Consider the following 23,130-nt stretch of genomic DNA (forward strand, 5'->3'; position numbering starts at 1 on the left):
ATGCTGCATAGGAACACAAAGTGGCTTGAGTTGGAATAGAAAGAACAATTCCTTTGTGAGTCAGTTTAACTTTTTCTCATAAGGATTGCATAAATAATACAATTCTGTTTTAATAGTGTAAACATTTTATTGCCAGGTAACTATTGCTTAAAAAAGTTGCTTCTAGTTTTCTATTCAGAATGTATAACCATTTGTGTGTTTATGTGTGAAGATATTATAAAAGTATATTTTTACAGACAGGAAATTTATTTGTAAGCATATCATTGATGCACAGCTCTGCTAAACAATGAAGAATCACTCAGATGAAGCCACCTGAATATTGCTTAAATATTTTGTTGTTAATTATTTTTAGACTTGGCTGGGAAACAAATCCATGTGTGTGATATATTATGACCACACAGAATATAGAGCAGCTGTAGAACTCTTTTTCTGTTCTCCCATTCTTATAGCAGCTTCCTAAATTAGAAGTTTGCTAGAATAATATCTTCCCACCATATATTATGTGGGGAAAAACGGAGCTAAGAATATATATTGAATTTAAAATTTACATAATGTTTTGTATATACAAACATAGAATTAGCCCTGCTGGTTCAAGCCTTAGTTCAGCATTTTGTTTTTCACAGTGATTAATCAGGTACCTCTGCTAATAAGCATCTTCCTTCTGCCATTGTTTCTCTGATCTTAAAGGCATGCTTCCCTAGACCCTCAGGTTATAACCTTTTCTAAATACTGGATATATTTTATAAATGTACTACTGATGCTGTTGTTTCCTAAGTCATTTAGTGTGTATTATTATCTTCTCCTCTCCATTCTCTAAAATTTTTCATAATTTCATTTCAGGTCTCTCTTTTGTTTTCTCTGTGGGTTGAAACAGTAAGACCATACCTACAGACAGTGGATGAGTGGATTGTCCATGGTAATTTATTTGATCCTGCCAAAGAATTTATAATTCAAAGGTAATGATAGTGAACATCTTGTGGATATCCCAGAAGTGATTTTTCAGGAGGCAACTGGACTTTCTTGTTTTTTTTCTTTGAGGACATTACACTTCTCATCCAGAAGCTTCAACTCTGACAGGATAATGGGGAATGGAAGGATTTATATTCCTTGCAGACAGCTGGTCGTTTGCATCTTTTTAGAGGGTCCTTGAAGCACTTGGGGTTTATCTGTATCCTCAGGGTCACCTGAGTAGTGCTCCTGGTCCCTTTAGTCTGCAATTTTATTTTTTCTGGAAATCCATTCCTACTCCCACACTATTAATAGGGTGTTCATCCCAAATTGTATAGCTAAAAGTCTGTAGAGATTCTTAGTCATCCAGGTCATGGTTATCCCAAAGTTGCTTTTTCAGGAGGCAACTGGACTTTCTTCAAAGAAAAAACAAGGAAGTGCAATTGCCTCCTGAAAAAGCACCTTTGGGATAACCGCGACCTGGATGACTGAAAATCTCTACAGAGTCATGTGGGTATATTGATATTTCTAGGGTGTAGATCATTGACTTTGTGATGATAGTGGTGGAGCCAAAAGAAACCATGCGCAAATATACTTACATATTGCTAAGTATCCATATAATTTGCAGTTAGAGATTTAGGTAATCTGCCATAGAAAATCTCATTTATTGTTAAAATTCTAAGCTGCTATTGCAATTTTAAAAATTGACATATTTCTGGGAGAATACTTATAACTGGATTCAGGGCTTTAGTTATTTTATTCCTATTTTTTGTGGGGTAATATCACAATTATTACAGCTAATTGAATTTGGAATATAAAATATAAAATATAAATAAAATATAAAATATTGCCTTACACACTGTAAGCCGCCCTGAGTCTTCGGAGAAGGGCGGGATATAAATGTAAATAAATAAATAAATAAAAATATAAGAATCTTCCTATTTTGGCTGCTGACCTCTATATCTTAATTTTAATTTTGGTGTATGCATCGTAGTATGCATATATCAGTTTCGAAATTTTAGTTGGCTGAGATGAGCCTTCAAATATCTTTATTTGCCCTGAATCTTATCCTTAACTACAGAACTGAAATGCAGATGGTGGATGAATATTCTTCTCCGGTTATTTGAAAAACCTATTTTAGATTATTATTGTAATTATAAAAAAATGCATTGTAAATAAATATATGCAGTTTTCTGACAAATTTCTGACAATTGTCTGTTTTTTTCTGCAGAAACAAAAATGTTTCTGTAAATCATAGAGACTTTTGGTATGCTACCTACACATTATACAGTGTATCAGAAAAATCTGAGAATGAAGAGAAAATGAGTGATAATGCTAGTGCCAGTTCTGGCAGTGATCAAGCACCATCAAGCAGACAGCATACCATGGTTTCCTTTTTAAGGCCTGTATTAAAGCAGATCATTATGGCTGGGAAATCCATGCAGTTGCTAAAAAATTTGCAGTGCAAGGATGGTTCTCCACAGCCAGCTGCAACCCGAGGTAAAAACTGAATTTCCACAAAATGTTCCTTATTATGTAATGTTGTACGTATTGATTTTTAGAATTCATATAGCGCTGCATGACTTTCTTGTAAATTTAAAAAGATGAACTGTTTAGATTTTTAAATAGATAATATTTCTGATAAATATTTTACAGTTTCTACCTAATAGATGCTTACTTAATTTTAAGCCACTTTTAAATACCACTGATATGACAAAAGATTTGACTGGACTTTTCCCTGACTTTAAATATTGATAATCCTCAATTTATTACTGTTTGTTCAACAATGGTTCAAAGTTATAATGGGCTTGGAAACAGAATGCCTGAGTTTAATCCAGAAGAATTTTTATTAAGATATTTTAGTCCACTCAGAACATGTTGTCATGTTTCTTAATGTAAATCAGGATTAAGACAGTTGGTGTGGGATGATGGCCTGAGATTATAGGATTTCTAGTCCAAAACACTTAAGGTTCATTAGGTTGCCCATCCATGGAATAAATGATAATCTGAAATTTGTTCAATTCATCTTCATTGGATGCTTAGAAAATAGCACCATCCATCTCAAATCGGAGACTTATTTGCATCTTAGGCAAGATTTCTACCATCAATTAATTTTTGAAAAAAGGTAGAAGAAGCTATAATGTTATTACTTTTTAATAGAATAAAATGAAATCTATAGGCCAATAGTGGCAGTTGAGATAAAAAAGCCAGCCTAACTTTAGAATAATAGATAATTTTAAAGTAGAAAACTTCAAATTTATATGTTTATACTCTGCTGCAATCCTACATGCCTCTAAGCAGTTTACAGGAACACCTAGATCAGTAAACCACACACAATTAGATTAAAATAATAAAAGTCTTTAGACCATATTAAAAAATGAATGTAACTTAGTAAAACAAATATAAAGCCAGATGTCACAACCCAAATGCCCTGCGGAAGAGTTCTGTTTTTGCTTGCTTCTGGAAGGCAGCTGTGATCAGAATTAAGCTTCAAAGGGATGCCATTCCAGAGATTTGACTCTACTGCAGAAAAGCAGTGCTTCTGGCACATGAGTTGAAACCAGGAGGAGACCTCTATAGTGACAGCTTTCATCTGCTATTTCAGCAAGAGCCATGAGTCCAGGGGGACTCCTAATCATAGATCTACTCCTTCATGGTAATCCATACTTTTTATTTATTTAGTTAAAAAATGAAGATGGTTGTCCATCTCACTATGGGGAATTTTGTTGACTAACAAGAAATTTAATTCAGTGTAATTTAAAATAAATTACAAGACCAATCAAGAAATGCAAATTGTTCATTCCAACTTACAATTAATAAACAGCAATCATCAAATAAAGGGGACTCACTGAACACCCTGTCCCAAATGGTTAAGGGAACAACCAAATCTTTTGCCCCTTGGCTTCCTCATCTGGAGATACTAGAAAACCCTGATGATCCATTAGTAATCTTGCTAGCACTCAGCCTTACCATGTTCTCTTCATCCTTGATCCTCATAGACTCCAGACATAGGATAAGATCTCAGTAGCATCATTATGTGAACTTACTCTGTTTTGGATTTTTATACTGTGAAGCACATTATCTCGATGTGTATGAGATCAAAGCAGACATTCATACTGAAAAAGAACATACAGGGCAAAATTAGCAAGCCACTGTCTACTTCTTAAACTTGTTATGTGATTAGGGCTGTTATAAGGCATCTGCAACTCATGACACCTGAAAATGAAATGAAAACATTCTAGACACATTGTATCACTATTAGTTGACATAGTGTATTAAAATCTTGTTTTATTATTATTAATGCTGCAAAATCAGTACTTCTAGTTCAGTTTTCCCCATATGTTTTGTTTGACCAATTACCGTATATACTCGAATATAAGCCGATCCGAGTATAAGCCGAGGTCCCCAATTTTACCCCAAAAACTGGGGTAAACTGGGGACTCGAGTATAAGCCGAGGGTGGGAAATGAGGCACCTACCGGTTGGGGAAACCCTCCCTCCCTCAGCTGAGAAGGCTGGCAGCTCCCCCGCCCCGCCCTCTCACTGCACCGGCAGGGCTTCCCCGCGCCGTCCGGTAAAATGTGAAAAAAAGAAAAAAAAAAAAACTCGAGTATAAGCCGTATATACTCGAGTATAAGCCGAGGGGCTTAAAAAAACCAAACTCGAGTATAAGCCGTATAGACCCGAGTATAAGCCGAGGGGACGTTTTTCAGCACAAAAAACGTGCTGAAAAACTCGGCTTATACTCGAGTATATACGGTAGATTTCATTTGTCAGTGTAATCAAAAACTTCAAGTGTGGTTTTTTTTTCTGGTTTTTATGAACAATTGTCTTGAAGAAGCAGTAATCTATGTTTCAATATCCAATTCAGGTGCAGAAAGGAAGAGCTTGTACATGTTATTTTTGGAATCTGTGCAATTGCGGCTACGTCATGGAGATGAACATATTCAAGATACTTTAACGGAACAGCAAGCTACTAAAGAAAGCCTAATAAAGATGCAGTCCATTGCAGAAAGACATTTAGAATTGGATGATATTCATGATCCTTTACTAGCAATTAATTTTGCAAGGTAATGTAAGAGATTTAGAATATTTTTTGTCCTTTCTAATTTTTCAAACATCGGTATGATTCTGCCAAACAAATACAAAAATTTCCCTGCTATTCTAGTAGCATGTATGTGATTTTAATACACTATTCAACAAGTTAAATCTTTAGAAGTCATACATTGGTAACTTTTATTATGTTAATTACTGTCTCCTATAACAGTTGTTAGGATATTATATGCAAAATAAAAATATATAGGATAATACATTGGTTAAAGTAAAATACTAACAATTGACGTATGACAATATACAAAAATGCAGTAGAAAATGGAGTTTGCTTAATGTACCAAAATTGAGTATAAGAGAAAGAACTGTACCAAACTCAATAATGATCCAGTTTCATTATAACTGAAAATGTAATGGAAAACCTAATTATGCCTGAGATTGGAACTGAGAAGGGAAAGGTTTAGTACAGAGTTGGGTTAACATCAGACAAAGAAACAAGCAGAAAACAATAGCTTAATCAAGGAGCTACCAAAGAGAAAACCACATCTCACTGACAGGGCAAATTTTTGTATATAAACAGGGAGCACACACCACAGTCACCAGTACTGATGATGTTATGTATCCTGTTTTTCCCAAAATAAGATATCCCCTGATAATAAGCCCAATCGGGCTTTTGAGCGCATGGCAGTAAGGCCAAGTGCTTATTTCAGGGTTCAAAAAAAGATAAGACAGGGTCTTATTTTCGGGGAAACATGGGAGTTGGATAATGAAACATCTGCAAGAAAACAATGAAGCTCAGAGAGCACCAAGCATTCCATAATTAAACTCTTGAGTTCTATAAATTCTCTTCTGTAGTCTTTTCCAAATCATAATTTTTAAAAATATTTTATCAAAGTGTATATTTAATGATAGAATAAATACAGTAGAACCACATTTGTATATTATTATTTTTTCAGGAGCACTTTCTTATATGGCTATTTTCTAATAATTGTCTGATTTCTTACCTTTTTATAAAATGGCCAAACATGAAGATTAGGGAGATTTTATTTATCCTAAACTTGTGGCATCACGATGGCGTCACATGATGTATGACAACTTTTTTTCCCTTTGCTAAACCAGGCGTGGATGTGGCTAGTGCGTGATGCATCTGGCCCACGGGCCGTGAGTTTGACACCCCTGTCCTACACTGAATGCCTATCTCAGTTTATATCAGATGTGTTGAAATAATACAACATCTTCAGGAAGTACATTTCACCGCCTTTATCACCAAGCAATCATCATGGAGAAAATCTGTGTGTTTGCTAAGTATTGACAGCTTGATGTCATACTCAGTTGCTAAACAAAAACAAACAAACCAGCTACAGAACCTGTGAAAATCTATCTCTCAAAATTAGAGACCATTTATATCCTTGTATTTTCTGTATGGTTTGTTTATCTGTAATATATTTGTACAAATTCTGTATTAATTTGTTGGAATTAATATGAAGGACCTTTTTTTTTTTTTTTTTGCAGATTATATTTGGATCACGGTAACATACATGAGACACTTTCTGCTGGTGATGTTTGTGTAGATAGGTCATCTGAATCAGTTACATGCCAGACATTTGAACTGACCTTGAGATCCTGTCTTTATCCTCATATTAACAAGCAGTATCTAGAATGTTGTGGGAATTTAATGCAAACTTTGAAGAAAGATTACAGGTAAGAATTTACATAAGTTGCCAGTTTTGACATTTAGCTAATATATATTTTCAGCATCATAGTAGATATTTATTTGTTCACCAGAATTCTTCTTGTACATTCTTCACCTGGTAGAAGAAATATCCTAGTAGCTATTACTATATATTGTTATGGATGGTTTGAAAGTGGGGACTAGATTGCAATTTTCATTCCTCATTGCACTTGCATGTGGCTTGTGCCGGCTTCCCCCTGCATATTGCTTGCACTGACCCTTTCTCAGCCTTCCTGACTCATGTGTGGGTTGTACTGGACCTCCCCTAGTCTCCCACACCCTGCCTGCTCCATTACTGCACTCCTTACATAGGACTCCTGCCTCTTTCTGCTTAATGCCCATGTGTCACAATGCAATCCCAGGCCCAATTGCTGACATAACACAAGAACTACTTGCAACCTTAAAATTATGACTACTGTCCAAGTTAGAAGTAGATGACAAGAATTTGGAATAAGATGGGAAGCTTGTTGCAAGGAAACATAATTGATAAACAAGTTAGATGATGGAAAGAATGTTGAGCAATCACCATAAGATAATTGTATTCTGTAAAACATAACTATATATATCTGAAGTTAGGTCTCTTGAATTACATAATTCATTGAGATTTATAATTGTTAAAAATAGTTGAATCCTCTTATACTAAATGCTTTTTAACATCTATATCTTCATTGTATATGTGAAGAATTGAAATGTAAATTATGAAATTTGTATTTCTTGTTTAGGCTGGTAGAATACTTACAGGCAATGAGAAACTTTTTCTTACTTGAGGCTGGGGATACAATGTATGACTTTTACACATCTATTTTTGATAAAATACGTGAAAAAGACACATGGCAAAGTGAAGCATTCCTAAATGTCCAGCTTCAAGAAGCAGTTGGGCAACGTTATCCAGAGGATAGTTTAAGGTAATAAAGTAATTATATCTAGAAGAGGAAGAAGGATTTGCCATAAATGTGCCACTTCTGTTGTATAGGAATTCAGAATATTAACTTTAGCATATTCTACTTCTGGGACATTAACATAAACTAATTAATGTAATTTTAATGTGAATGAAGGCATTCACATTATGTTAATATTATCCAGGTTTATTGCTAATAGTAATAGAGACATAGATAATGTACGTAGTTGTAATTTGGCTGTTATTTAGTATGAGTGAATTTTTAGAGGTTAAAATTAAGAAAGGTTTATATGTAATAATTAGGTAACCACCAATTTTAAATGATTTGAAGCAGCGACTAATTACATAAATTTAAAAGCAAATGCAACTGTTTGGGTTAGAATTGCTGTGATAGCTGATATCCCATGTTGAAATCAAATTTCCCATTAAAAAGTTTGCAACAAAATGATTGTAGATGGTAATCTTATCTGAAAACATTTGCGATGATTTTATTTCATTAATTGTATAGTTATCTGACTTGGAATAAACAGTTGATAATAACCACATGTTTTTGTATACAGATTGTCAATTCTATGTGAAAACATTGATATAGGAAAGAAGAAGTTGCCTGTTCATACACTAGATGGCTTAATACTGAGTTACAAGGTAATACTTGCTTGTATTGAAATGAAAGGTTTGACATTAAAGCAAAAAAGGATACCAATTTTTTTTTTCCTATTTAGGTCCCTTGGCCAGTGGATATAGTTATAAGTGTTGAGTGCCAAAAAATCTATAATCAAGTTTTCCTACTGTTGTTACAAATAAAGTGGGCCAAATACAGTCTGGATGTGTTGAGGTTTCATGGTAAGAGGATTAATTCTCTGTAATGAAAATATAATTCTAAAACCTACACTACCTTCAGCTTCTACAGAAGTATAATGTGGAGAGAGGAGAGGAGAGGAGAGGGTAAGGGAGGGAGGAAGAGGGGGGTAGAGAGAGAGAGAAATGTATGCAAAGGAAAAGATACAACAAAACCTTATTTTTCTGAACCACCGTTCAGTGAACTTCAACTTCAGTTTGCAATATTGTATTTTGGAGTTTACCTGAAACAATGGACATTTTAATGGATTTGTGGGAATGGTGTAAATTACCCATGTGATGTTAGCATTGATTGCGTAATTATTTACATAACAGAAATTATATCAGATACATACAGTAAGCTTGGGTTTAATAGACATTTTTTAAGATATAGTCCTGTTGCCTAAAGTTTGTTAAACTTTTACTGCGGTGTAAAAAGACTTTAAATTCTGAGATCGGTTGAAACTAAGGACAAAAGTAATGTTGCAATGCAGTTGTCATTCTAGTTAGCTGTCCTTTTATCAGGATACTGTATTTTAATCCCCCTTTCCTTCTTCATAAAGATAAACTGTCAGTTTCTATCACGTAAGGATGCATATTTACCATTGCATTCTTTTGGGGAAGATTTCAAAAATACCTTAATGTTTATTTATTTACTAATTAGCAATATTTTTGTACTTTCCCAATTAAATTACTCTGCGGAATATAAAGAGTTATCACAAAATTATTAATTTTTTATTAATGTGGTTCACAGATTACCTTGATTGGGCTGCAAAAGGCTATACTCTCAATATACAAGTTTGCCAAAGTCTAATAGATATAATTAGTTTAAATCTGCCAATAAAGAAGTAATCTGCAATTAAAAGAATCAATAAATATGTTATGCAAATTTTGCTACATTTGTGTATCTTGCAGAGTTTATTCTGTGTAATTATGAGAAAACCTAGTGAAATATAGAAGGCCTGTATAACAGGGTGAGAGACAGATACCTCAGTCCATATACTAAATGAATGATCCACTGGGAACCCTATATTAAAACCACTTACCTTATGTGCAGCCAAAATTAGAAAACAACATTTAATACAGCACAGTACTTGAGCAAAATGGTTCAGTTGAGATCAGCATATGTGGGACTGATTGGGGTAGATTGTAGAGATGACACTGAAATACAATTTTATCATATTTTATTTATCCATATATTACATTTTTATATTTTATTCCAATCTCATTTTAAACTGTATTTTATTCCAATTCCATTTTAAATTGTTTTTATTGGATTTTTGTAAAAATTTGGAACTCTGCATTTTGATATGGCCCATGGCTAATCAATGAAGTAAAATCAGTAGAAGGCATTAGTGAAGAAATATGCATGTCCTGCCTGAAACTCAAATATTTCTAAATCTATAAGAAGAAGTCTCTTTGAGAGAGACTTCAGGTGTTGTCCATTGCATGGTATCATACAGTTATACCATTAAGTGGTAATCAAGTCTGCATTGAGAAACTCTATGAGAAAGAGACCATTGCTGTGGTTGGGGTTTTTAAAGACAGGACACTCTTCAAAATGTTTAGATGAAACTTTCCTTAAAATATTCAGAACTTTATCATGCCTAGAATTGCAAACTTCCCACTAATTTGATTAAAGTTAAATGTTCATTATGTTGGCTTTTGTTTTTCATGTTACAAAAACTGGGAGAGCCCTAACTTTGGCATAATTCCCATTACTTTTTATTGACTTTTTATTGTTGTTGTTATTGACCAAAAATATATTGTTTTTTAATAATCACAACCAAGTTATTTTGTAGTAAGATGGGTGGCCAATAAATTTAATAAATAAATAAATGAAAATAAAATTCAGTGATTATATACAATTAAAAGACACTGCATGAGATTACATTAAGATGTTAATGGGATAAACAGCTATTGTATATTTTAGTTTAATAAAAAGTTATTTGAAGATACATTATTTACCTTATAACTTAAAAGTCCCAATGCTATATTTTCATTTCTTATGTTCTCAGTGCCAATTGAGTAGTAGGAAGGAAGAGCATGCTATTGTGCTTATGTATTGCTTATGAACTTCATGTTGAGTATGTAGAAAGAAAGTTGGGGTATGTGAATTCTTGATCAGATCTTTCCTGGCTCTTGCTGTATTTTAATTATCTTGCTTTTTTGCTATCTTGACATCATGTTGTTATTCTTTGAATGGGTATTTTAGAGCAGTATATTCAGAAAGTTGAACTTTTCACCTAAAAATGTGTTGAGAATTTTGTAATTTATATTGTTTTGCTTTTCCCCCTATTATTTTCTTTTATTGCACTTTTCTTCATAAGAACTAGTCACAGCAGCAGAAAAGCTCCAGAATAATAGAGGTATACTTGATCAAGAAGCAGTTCTTCAATTTGGATTTCAATCGGAGCCCATTAAACAACAAACTCACCGCATGTTCCTTTTAAGAATGAAACTCATGCACTTTGTTAACAGCCTGCACAACTACATTATGACTAGAGTATGTGATATACAATGCATTTCAATAAGATTAAAATAACTTTTTGTAAACAATCAGAAGTGATTTTAAATTTTCTTAGTGTAGCAAAAGACTGCATATTTTAACCTGATGATATATGATTCCCAGTTTAACAGCTCTTGGGATTTTAAATAACAAATTCTGCTAAAATAAAATGCTTTCAAATACATGATAACTTTTTCTATAATATATCCTTGCTAATGCCAAGTACTACAAAATAAATTTATTAGTCATGAGAATTCAGCTTTGGTTTGCATTCTAAACTATTCCAGATGTATTGTTTTTGTATCTGCTTATAGAGGGAAAACCAGTATTTATTCTCCAGTGTAATTATAATCTGCAACCTTTCCAAATAATAGTTACAATTAGAAAGAAGACATTCAGATTTTTACTTAGAGTCATACTTACTGACAAATATTCAAGTTTACATAATTTAGTCTCTGGCTGAATTTTTAGGGATTCTTTCTTAGATGTGGTTCCCAATCAAATTACCATTTTTAAAAAGGGGGTTAAATTCTTTTCTGAAACTGTTTTAATCTTAGAAGTGCATACATTACCTTAATTATCTAACTGCTGTTCATTGTAATTAGAAGTATTCTGTAAATTGAACTCTGAGGATTACAGTGCAAAGATTTTTAGAGAAGTATAGGGCAAAGAAATTCATTATACATTTTGTCTTCTTTTATAAGATTCTTCATAGTACAGGCTTGGAGTTCCAGCATCAAGTAGAAGAAGCAAAAGATTTAGATCAGTTAATCAAAATACATTATAGATATCTTTCTACAATCCATGATCGTTGCCTCCTGAGAGAAAAGGTACATCAAATATTACTTGTATGAAATCTGTATAATATTTGCAAGGGGTTGGGATTATTAATGTCGAACAGTTAAACTATAATGCATGCTAATTGATATTTGGAATGTTAATATTTAGATGGTCACATTGGCTACACAGAATAATACTTTTAGTCTGTCCAATACTTCAGTTGAAGTATTCGTGAAGACTGAGTACCTATCAATTCAGGATTGTAAATCAGATACAGCATATTCTTTTTCCCCAGCAATCTCTTTGGCTTCATCTCATACAAAGTTCTTCATGAACTGGCAAATTCCAAATTTTCAAAAATATTCATATTTTCAGTGTTATTTCCCCCAAAATTTAATAAACTGATAACAAAATTTTATAATTAAGACAGGCCAATGTAGAACAGGCCCACAGCTCCAGTCCATTATATTTCCAACATACTGAAGTTGATAATCAATCCTTGATAAATATCCTTATGTTTTAAGATCATAAGACATTTAATATTTTTTTTAAAAAACTACTTGTTTTGTGAAAACGGGCTAATTTTTCCTACAATTCAGCAAATGTTTTGAAGGTAGAATTAACAAGATTATATAAAGCATATTTGTTTTTCTAAAACAGATTTACCTGCAGTCTTCAAACAGGGATTATTATCTCAGTGTCAGATTGTCATGGAAAGAGGAATAAAGTTTAGGCTTTTTTCTAAATAATATTCAGATTTGTCTTGCAGCCTTTAATGCTGGAAAAATAGTTGATTATTGTCTTTAATAGACACAAAGTTCAAAAAGATCCAATACTAACTTTCTTGTTGCACCTGTGATAGATTTGCTTAAGTTCCAGCAAGAAACAGAGATCAAATGACTGGCCTTAAAACTGACAAAGTTTATTACCCCATTTTCATAGATTTAAATGGTTTTCCATCCTCTAATCTAAACTTTACATATAGATGCCTCTTCCTTGTGGGAAAAAATCTCCAGTTTTCAGGATTTTTTGCTCCTTTGGGTTTGTAGCATGGCCTATTTACTGTGTATTTTGGTATAGGTCTCTGATTATTTTTCCCCCTATAAATTGGAATTGGAATATGGGTATTTCCTGTAGTATGATTATCTGCCTTATTTTACTTTATGCTACACATTCCTAAAGACTCTGGGAGCTAACCATCTTTTTTGTATTGTAAAAAGAAATATTTATAAAAATATATTTCCTAAATAAAAGTAACCAAATCACAAGATATAATTATCCAATAATATATTAATACATTACCAATATATTAACACACTCATTTTTTTTCAACTTTAACAAATAAATGAAGAATGAAATATGAGAATCTACTTTGAATCTACCTAAATTTGTGACGGTAGCTGTTGCCTGTTACATTTGATTTCCAGGTTAGTTTTGTGAAAGAAGCAATAATGAAAGTTCTGAACCTAGTATTGATGTTTGCAGATCGTTGGCAAGCTGGTTTGGGAGCCTGGAAGTAAGTACTTATTCAATCTATGCATCACAATTGGTTGACAGAATTGGGACTTATTTTACTGACATTTATTCTTTGAGTGAAGTCTTATGAATAAGATGAAGTATAGTGTTGACAGATTAATTGTGTAGACCACAATGGAATACATTTACATTGGGTTTTATCACTTCTAGACACATGTTAGCTTCACAATCAGTGTGCCTTTTTAAGTATAATTTTCTAAATTGTATATTCAGAAAATAAATTAGACATAATCAGCAGTAAAAGGAATTATATTGTTGGAGCCCTGTTCTGTGTAGTACCAGGTATTGCAAATGCTCTGATAGTGAGAAATCTTGGATATACTGAAATAACATTTGAAGTTTTCAGCTGGTGAAAATTACAGTTCATCAACTGTTATTTAATATATTCCTGTAAAGATCCACAGGCATCTTTCTGGCATCAAATAATTTGATATCATCGCTGAGTGTTCACAGGAACTATTGTAGATATAGTGCTGGGGGAAAGTAGCCACCAGCTGTATCCAGAGAAATACAGGGTTTTTTTGTGGTATTGCTTGCCTCAGATTGTTACTCTTAAGAATAGTTTCAGCAATGATTTGTTGGTTTCCTCTGAGCAGCAATCATGACTGTGATAATAAATTTAATTCATTAATGGGGCATCTGTGAAAAACTATATAACATGAGATAGCAATAGAAATATATCCCACCTCTACTGTGAACATAGATATCAAGTCGTCCAACCTGAATGCTAAAGTTCACATATTTAAAAAGTATGCATCATTGTGGGAAACCTAGCATGGTAAAAATAAAATTAAAGTTTACAGGGTAGCATGAACTATTCCACTAAAATTTCAAGGTGTAGGATGTTGCAAGAGATACAACCTTAAACGATTTGTATGGTACAAGATTAAATATGGTACAAAGGATAAAAGATACAGTTAACAAAGTGATTACATCTTTGTAATAAAAATATTTTCTGTTCAAAGCTTTTTACTACAAATACCTTGTTTTTGCTCAGAAAGGAATGCCCTGTTTCCCCCAAAATAAGACATCCCCTGATAAAAAGCCCAATCGGGCTTTTGAGTACATGGCAATAAGGCCAAGCACTTATTTCAGGGTTCAAAAAAAATAAGTCAGGGTCTTATTTTCAGGGAAACATGGGTAACAATATATTCCCCAAAGCTTGATTTTTGTTTGTACTGTCTGTCTAAATTATCTTTCATTACTTTTTAGGATGGAATCCATAACAAAGATGGAATCAGATTTTAAAAACTGTCATATGTTTCTTGTGACAGTTCTAAACAAAGCAGTCTGTAGAGGCTCTTTTCCACATTGTGAGTATTTAAGGGAAAAAAGTATTTTTTAATGTTAACAATTGGTTGTTAAGCGTTTAGAATAATGTATGCAATATTACTTTTGTAATACCTGTTGCCCTAAATACTTTTAATCATAACTAAGATACTATCAGAAAATAGTTATATCCTATATAATTGGATATTATATATCCAATTATATTGACAGCGCTGGCTCTTCGGCTTTGAAACGGAGATGAGCACCACCCCCTAGAGTCGGCAACGACTAGCACGTAAAGGGGAACCTTTACCTTTTTTATATAATTGGAGATATATATTAATTAGAATTGTTAGAAATTTGTGTTACTTGACACTAAGAAGTATATCATAGTTTTATCCACCTCTGATATGTTTTGTTCAAAAGACAGTTTACTCTATTTTGATCCTAAATACTTTACTTGTTTTTGATTCACAGTGGAATCTTTAGCTTTGTCACTCATGGCTGGAATGGAGCAAACTTAACATGACATTGAAGTATGAAATTATACTGAAGCAACAACTTCTTTAAAACATTGTGATATTGGCTAAAATGTCCTATGATTTATGTTGCAGGTATTTTGTTTTGATAAGTTACAATACTTCAGTCCTAGGTTCCTCGTATGTACAATTGTATAGGTATTATGCTTGAAATTGTACAATTGTAAATATTGAAACTATCATTAATTTTATATGTGAAATGTTTGTCTGACCAAACCATATTTTTATTTTCCTCTGTGAGGCACAAACATCAAAATAAATGTTTTAAAAATACCTGTTTAAATATTTCCATTAAGATTACTAGTGCATAAGTTATCAATTATACTTAAATGTTGTTGGATTGAGTTTTCTTTTCCCCTCTTCAGTGTATAATTATTTCTGATGAAATTAAATTCAAAACTCTAGTTGCTGTGATAAATATCAGATTTCAATAAAATTGGCACTGGAAAAGTACTTTATGATTATCAATTTTTATACTACATAGGGTTAATTTTTTGGCATTGTTAATAAATATTATTGAGCTTTTAAATTTTGCAATGACAGGGAGCCATAGTTTAACAACCATTCATTCAGTGACCATTTGAAGTTACGACAATGCAGAGCAAAGAAACAGATGATAAAATGCTGAAGTAGGAAACTTAACAAATAGTCCTCAAAGCTGTAGCTTTTGCAGCATCCTGCTGTCACTTGACCACCACTTGTGACCTTAACTATCAGCTTCTGATAATCAAAATAAATGGAGAGCATGACATTGAAGGGGTTATAAATGGCAATCACATGACATTGTGCCTAATGATCATGCGGAAAAACAACCACAAGTATAACTGCCATTGTAAGTCAAAAAACTCCCATGATATTGATGCAGGATCCAATCTGGATCAGTCACCGGGACCAGATTGTGCTAGACTCTGCTAGAGAGAGGTTCCCTGCAACATTATCCTGGGACATGTACATTTGCCTTCATTCTTGACATGATATTGAGTTTTATGATCGCACTGCTTGATAATAAGAGTTCCTGCTCCCAATTACCATTGTTAACTGAAGACTACCTACTGTTGATGCCAGTTCAAAAATAATGTGAATATAACATTTTCCTTACAGTACAAATATACAATTCCTCCAATGATTATGGCATAAGGGTTGAAGACCAGAAAAAAAACCTCAGAGCTGGCCCCAAATTGGTCATTCTGCAAAAAACAACTCTGGATCACTTTTAATGATCTGCTGAAAAATGTAGCTTAGTGGAGTGTTCATAAAACCACAGTGCAATATTGCTTATTCAGTGGCAATCTGAATGGAGAGTTGTCAGAAAGAAACACAAAAGTAATGTTCTAAGATACACAAAAGAAAACTGAATAGCTGAAACAGCTTGGAACAAAATACTTCAAACTGATAAAGCAACACTGTAATATTCAGTCACAACCAGGCAAGAAAAAAGGGTGCAATAATTGAAGAAACCTTGACTACTGTTAAGGATATGGATAGTTATGTTATGCTTTGGGGGTGGGGTAACATCCAGCAGCATAGCATATATTTTGCAGATGGAAAAAGGAAAAGTTCAATTAAATATCAGTATATCCTAGAAGGTAATAATATCCCACTATCATTTTATAAATTAAAAGGTAAAAAGAGGGTAGATATATCATCAGGCTGCAATCTGAAACGCTGCCAAATCAACCATGAATATTTGCAAGAAAGAAAAAAAGGTTTTGGAATCTCCTTCACATTCCCCAAAATTGATTATTGGGAATCTGAGGAAACACCTCACACATGATGCATTTAAGGAGACTCAAAAATATTTTGCAGTTCTGCAAGCAAAAGAGGGAAAGGTTCTAAACAAAAGAAAACAAAAACTATCTATAGGAATGTTGCCATTTCCGGCAAAAGAGATTTTTCAAAGTCCAAACTTTTAATTTGCCATATTCACTTGTTTTTAATTTACACAACTGCACATGAACAGTAAATATATGCAACTGGACCAGGTTGCCAAAACTTGTATGCAAATATATGTTAATTAGTTTTGCATTAGCTGTCTCATTCTGGAAAAATTGTAGGGGAAATACAAAAGTTCCGCAATTTTGAGCACATATCATGACAACTTTCATGGCCGTAGCTTCATGACTGGGAAAAGACTCTTTTAAGTTTTTGTTCCTGTTTTAGTATTGGAGCGGAACTAAACATGTGAGCTAGAAAGTTTTCTGGGGTCAGATTTTTCTGGGACAGAGGTTCCACTCGGGAGAATATATCAGTTACAAAGCTTCTTTGTTAGTGATTGTAAACGATTGAGAAGGAGTGATTTCATGAGTCTCCTCTTATAACTAATAAATGTATTTCAAATGCCTGGACAGATTATGGTTATGAAGGTAGGACAGGAAGATATGAAATGTTCCTATTCAAACATTTTCAGAATACTCTTTTATGATTTCATATAGTTCTTCACTGAGACAATGGTATTCCAATTAAAGACTCTGATGGTGCTGTTTATTTTCTTGAAATTGATTCTGGCAGTTGCAGGAATCACCATGGCAAACTCACGTTACATATTTTCCTTTTGAGCATAGGTGTTGTGGTCCTCCAGCATCCTGCGGACCTGGCAGCGGAGTTGGAAAGTGAGGGGCTGGGGAGGATAATGGGCCAGTCCTGGAGTCAGGGGAAGGCTCGGATGAGGGCTCTGCATCAGAGGCAGAGATGGGGCCAGGGCCATCTGGGAACAATGCACGGACTCTGGAGCCTCTAGAGGCGGACAGCAGAGAGGCAGAGGAACAGGAAGAGCCTATTCCTAGTGCATGCATGCAAAGAGCTGCCAGAAGGCAAGAGCAGCTGAAGAAAAAAGGACAACTGGGGAGTAAGGCCAGAAGATCATTGGCCACTCCCATAAGGCTTAAAAGAGCAGAACGCGCAGTTGGGTTCTTTTTAGGAAGGCAACGTTGATTTCCGTGTTTCTTGTCAGTGTCTCTTGAACGTTGTGAGGTTTTTGCCAAGAAAAGCCTTTGGCACGTTGCCAAAGACATCAAAGGTTGGTGATAAGGCCAACAGACTGATTATTAAGAATTTTGTTTTGGACGAAGCTGAGAAAGAATTAATTCTCAGCTGTTTTAATAAAATAAGTTTGTTGAAGACTGAATTGTGTTTAGTAATCACTACTAAACTAAGGGGCCGGAATAGCTCAGGCTGGTAAAGCCTGTTATTAAGAACACAAAGCCTGCAATTACTGCAGGTTCAAGCCCGGCCCAAGGTTGACTCAGCCTTCCATCCTTTATAAGGTAGGTAAAATGAGGACCCAGACTGTTGGGGGGGCAATAAGTTGACTTTGTAAAAATATACAAATAGAATGAGACTATTGCCTTATACACTGTAAGCCGCCCTGAGTCTTCGGAGAAGGGCGGGGTATAAATGTAAACAAAAACAAAAAAACTTGGGCCTTGTTCACAACAATAAGGTGCTATACTACTACTGAAGAAAAAATTACTAGAATGTACTACTGTATTCAGAACTAGAAACAAAACAATCTGTTTCTGCAAAGAGCAAGATCAACATAAGAACAAACCAAGAATGGACACTATTAAAATTGTGAAGTTTATCATTCTTTAAGAACAAAGAATACTAAAGTTATTTTTCAGAAAGAACTGTTAATGCCAGTGGCCTGCTATGACAGTGGTACTTATTGTAAAGTAATTATTGGGGCCATTCCCCTTTTTAATATAAGGTGACATCTGCCAAACGGTTGTCTCCCCATAATCATAAAAAAGGAGATCAGGCCATTTCAGGCTTTCTGCCTTTGATTATCTCATTTAAAAAAAAACCTCCTCTTTTCAGGAAAAAATGAACAATCTAATATGCCACTTCCCTCTTCTCAATTGGTGCTTACTTTTTTCCTTCAACTTGGGAGCTTTAGGAAAAAATGGGAGCTCTATGGCTCAGGGGCTAGGACGTTGAGCTTGTCGATCGAAAGGTCGGCAGCTCGGCGGTTCGAATCCCTAGTACTGCCGTATAACGGGGTGAGCTCCCGTTACTTGTCCCAGCTTCTGCCAACCTAGCAGTTTCGAAAGCACGTAAAAATGCAAGTAGAAAAAATAGGGACCACCTTTGGTGGGAAGGTAACAGTGTTCCCTGCGCCTTTGGCGTTGAGTCATGCCGGCCACATGACCACGGAGACGTCTTTGGACAGCGCTGGCTCTTCGGCTTTGAAACAGAGATGAGCACTGCCCCCTAGAGTTGGCAACGACTAGCATGTATGTGCGAGAGGAACCTTCACCTTTAACTATAGAGCAAAGTTGCTTTGCCTGTACTGTTCAACTTTTTCAATATGCTTGCTGATACTGGATTCAATGGCAAAGTCTATACAGAAAAAAGATTTGCTAAAATAATTTATAATCTCAGATTTTTTAAAAAAACAAAACTATTCTCGGGCACTGCTTGGACAAGTCCTTGCAGTTTTCTTGGCAAGGTTTTTCAGAAGTGGTTCATCATTGCCTCCTTCCAGGGCTGAGAGAAAGTGAATGGCCCACAGTCACCAAGATGGTTTTGTGTCTAAGGTGAGATTACAATTCATGGTCTTCTAGTTTCTAGCCTGATGCCTTAACCACTAAATTGACCCTCCTAGATACAAATGAATCCTAAATATAAAGTTTAAGGCTTTTAGAGCTCATGAATGATACGGTCTATTGTATGATTCCCACTATTAAGATATAATGTGATTTGTTTTTGCTTAGCATGGTATGCAATCTTGCCCCACCTGCAAATCGGAGTTCACAGTTAATGTAGTTGTAGTCCATCAATAAAACCAAAAACAATCTATTACTGTTTTGGCAAGAATCATTCTGTCGCCTGGATACAGCTCACAAAGAGATTGTGCCATTGTAACTTCGAAGAGTCATTAAACAAATAGTTGTTAAGTCGAGGACTACCTCATATTAGTCAACTTTTGCAACTTCAGTTTAGGGTTAAACCGGAGCCCTAACTTCTGTTACTACTTGGCTTTCCGTTTTCTCTCACTAAAGACTCAGGGGTGGCAATTCACCTCATGAGACCGCAAGTGACAGTATTTGCACGTATGTAGAAAGCAACTTTTTATTTTCCTTTGTGAGAAGCAGCCTTGGGAGCTCCGCTCTCTTCTACTAGAAACCGGCGTGAAGATCAGAAAGGATTCCCTCGCTCGAAAGGAGGCGCCGCGGATATTTCCCTGGGCGGAATGCCTTGCTTCCAAAAGAGATGGCCGAGGGTTTCGGTCGGGACGGGGGAGGAGCCGGAGTGGGAGGAAGGGTGTTTCCTTCCACTATTTCCCGGTTTGACTCAGGCAGGAAACTTCGAGCGTCCGGCGGCCCTGGAAGGGAGCGCGGGGGTAATCCAGACGGGCAAGAGCCGAAGGTAGCGCTGGGGACAAAGCCTAAGGGGAGTGAGGCCGTCCCTCGGAACGGCTTGCATCTCTGGGCGTGAGGAGAAACCCACAAGGGCCTCCTCGGCACGAAGCTCGGTGAGAAAAACTTCCATCGATTTTTCCTTCCGCTTTCCGTCCGAGAAGAAGAGGGACCCCGCGCCAGGGGGCTCTTCTTTTCAATTGTGTAGCGGTGCCGGTCCCTGCAGGGCTGCTGGCGTGCAGGTGGCCGCGCACGCTTGAAATACGTTCGTTTCCACTGCGCGGCCTAACCGGGGCGGCCCACTTCTCGTGGATTTGGGCGGGTCTCCCTCAAATTCCAAATTCCGTGAAAGTTCAAGCTTCCGGGACGATAAAATGCCAATTTCTTCCGCGGCGCTTAATAAGTTTGTGCTAGGAGCAGCGCGGAGGAATACCGAAGAGGCTGCGTTGAACAAGCCCAGTCTCGGTGCAGAGGTGCGGCCTTGGAAGCATCGTCGTTTAAGTGGGATAAGCCCCAGTGTCGGAAACAGCCTTTGGGGAGATACGGAAGGAGGGAGAAAGAAGGTTGCACACTAGGAACTGTGGTGGAAAAGGAACAACTGAAGGGGTTCTTCTTAGCGCTGCATCTTATTGAAGTGGCGATCCATTTGAAACAATTCAGACGTGGGTGCCTTTTCTTCAAGTTCGCCGTAATTTGCAGTGTAGAGTAATTGAATAATCGCGTTTTTCCTGAAGTTTGAAAGAAATATCAGCCAATCTCACTTGTGAATAAATTCAGAATTCTTAACCAACCCATCCACAGATTTTATTCATTAATTTTGACGACCGAGAGTGTCTTTTTATTAATAAGGGTTCATTAAAAACTGGGAATGAATTTTCCTATTATAATAATGACATCAGGCACATAATTTATACTTCTAATTAGAATTCATTGAGGGAGTTGGAAAATGATCTGCTAATGTTTACAGTGTGGGAGGAAGTAGATCAAAGTTGTAATCCAGTGGGTATTTGAAAGTTGCAAATATATTTCAGGATTATGTTTGCAAATCATGTCTCGTATTAGTTAATTGCTTGATCAAATTTCTGTATTTCTATAATCTATTGAACCTAAAGCTAACATCATGTTTCAATTTGCACTAAAGGATATCATAGTTGGTAGTTGGTTGACTAGGCTTCTAGGGTCATATGTAGTAGATTGGGAACACAATATGTGATGAAATGCAGATTATATATACCTTCAACATTTGCTGGTTTTCCTCCTTTTATTTCTTAATTTAACTGACCATTTTGGAAACTTCAAAAGGCTGGATATTACTTTGTGTTTGGTAACTTGACTTAATAAAGCAACTGCTTTTATCATGGATTTTACATTTCAATTGCAACATGTTTTCTATACATGTGATTGTATCAGAAACACAGACTAATGCAGTCTGTTATTAACAGCAGCTGCTTGCAATTACTGCAGGTTCTAGTCCCACCAGGCCCAAGGTTGACTCAGCCTTCCATCCTTTATAAGGTAGGTAAAATGAGGACCCAGATTGTTGGGGCAATAAGTTGACTTTGTATATAAATATACAAATAGGATGAAGACTATTGCTAACATAGTGTAAGCCGCCCTGAGTCTTCGGAGAAGGGCGGGATATAAATGCAAATAAAAAAAAAAGTAGCTTGGCTTGGGAAAAGAGGTAGGTAATTGACATCTGAAGAAATGCGATTCCTTCTTTTTTGAAAATTGCCTTTGCAGTAATCAGTTTCTTGCATTAAATATTTGTATGCTTTTTTATGCATAGTTATGCATATGCATAGTTAACAAGACTGTTATTAAGTTTTAAAGTACAAAATTGTGTAATTTATAAATGCCTTCTATTTTTTTTTTACTATATGTATTTTAGTCAGCAATGCACTGTTAAAATCAAATATTGATATAAGAAGCTACTATAAATTCTCATGTACTTGTAATAAGATAACAGATTTGTGGTAAATATGGTGAAGGGAATAGTTACTTTCAGCCCTTAAACTAATATAGAAACTAATTTTTAGAGTAGCTTTAACCACAATGTTCATGCAATACATGTGCACTGTTAGTTGCTATGTGGATTTTCTTTCACAGTTGGTTTCAGTTCTGATGGTTCCTATCAGATTCTGATAGGAAAACTAGTGGAAGAAGCAGTTGATTGAACCTCTTATGGTCTTTATTTTGCAGTAAATGTTTTTATTTACTATGAATGTTTATTTGCAATATGTGTTTCATTTTCCTCAGATTTTGTTTCTAAATATTTATGTTTCATTTTCCTCTAGACACTCAAGGCATTGTACATAGTGTACTTCTCCATTCCCTTCCCTCTACCCCAATAGCTTTGTAATGTTGTTGGGTTGAGAGAAGGACTGCTCCAAAGTCACTCATTCACTTAATATGGATTTATTTTATTTTGGCAGAAGAAAGTTTTACCTGATTAAAGAAAAAATTAAAGCATATTTATTCAGAAGAACGGTTTACCTGTGTCAGCTTTGGAAGCCATATTAGGCCGAAGGCTTCCACATGCTGCCACTTTCTCCTCTGTGGGAAAGGAGGGGAGGAGGGTGGTAGTACAAGGGATGATTAGACAAAACAACATTCTTCCTGCCGGTCAAGGTCAGGCTAGGTTCACATCTGAAGAAGGAGTGGCTGGAGTGATGC

The 23,130-nt window shown here is 35.3% G+C and overlaps 2 protein-coding genes across 8 annotated transcripts in view; both read left to right on the top strand.

The window, feature by feature from the left end:
- TUBGCP5 (tubulin gamma complex component 5) overlaps positions 1-15,550 on the top strand; it is a 35,283-nt gene extending 19,733 nt beyond the window's left edge. For all 4 annotated transcript variants that reach the window (XM_058185684.1, XM_058185688.1, XM_058185685.1 and 1 more), the window contains 12 exons: positions 841-956; positions 2,180-2,448; positions 4,819-5,017; positions 6,510-6,698; positions 7,452-7,634; positions 8,188-8,272; positions 8,350-8,470; positions 10,795-10,970; positions 11,678-11,803; positions 13,181-13,269; positions 14,502-14,602; positions 15,036-15,550. In XM_058185684.1, the coding sequence (XP_058041667.1) occupies positions 841-956; positions 2,180-2,448; positions 4,819-5,017; positions 6,510-6,698; positions 7,452-7,634; positions 8,188-8,272; positions 8,350-8,470; positions 10,795-10,970; positions 11,678-11,803; positions 13,181-13,269; positions 14,502-14,602; positions 15,036-15,082 (1,701 nt within the window). In that variant the 3' untranslated portion in view covers positions 15,083-15,550. The remainder of the gene's footprint in view (positions 1-840; positions 957-2,179; positions 2,449-4,818; positions 5,018-6,509; positions 6,699-7,451; positions 7,635-8,187; positions 8,273-8,349; positions 8,471-10,794; positions 10,971-11,677; positions 11,804-13,180; positions 13,270-14,501; positions 14,603-15,035) is intronic.
- Positions 15,551-20,366: 4,816 nt separating this feature from the next.
- The window catches only part of CYFIP1 (cytoplasmic FMR1 interacting protein 1), a 61,763-nt gene continuing 58,999 nt past the window's right edge, over positions 20,367-23,130 (top strand). For 2 of the 4 annotated variants that reach the window (XR_009155319.1, XM_058184931.1), the window contains exon 1: positions 20,367-20,570. The gene's annotated coding sequence lies outside the window, so the exon portion shown is untranslated. The remainder of the gene's footprint in view (positions 20,571-23,130) is intronic. The other 2 variants (XM_058184930.1, XM_058184929.1) reach the window with 1 other exon arrangement.

This window comes from Ahaetulla prasina, chromosome 5 (assembly GCF_028640845.1).
Source record: "Ahaetulla prasina isolate Xishuangbanna chromosome 5, ASM2864084v1, whole genome shotgun sequence".
NCBI lineage: Eukaryota > Metazoa > Chordata > Lepidosauria > Squamata > Colubridae > Ahaetulla > Ahaetulla prasina.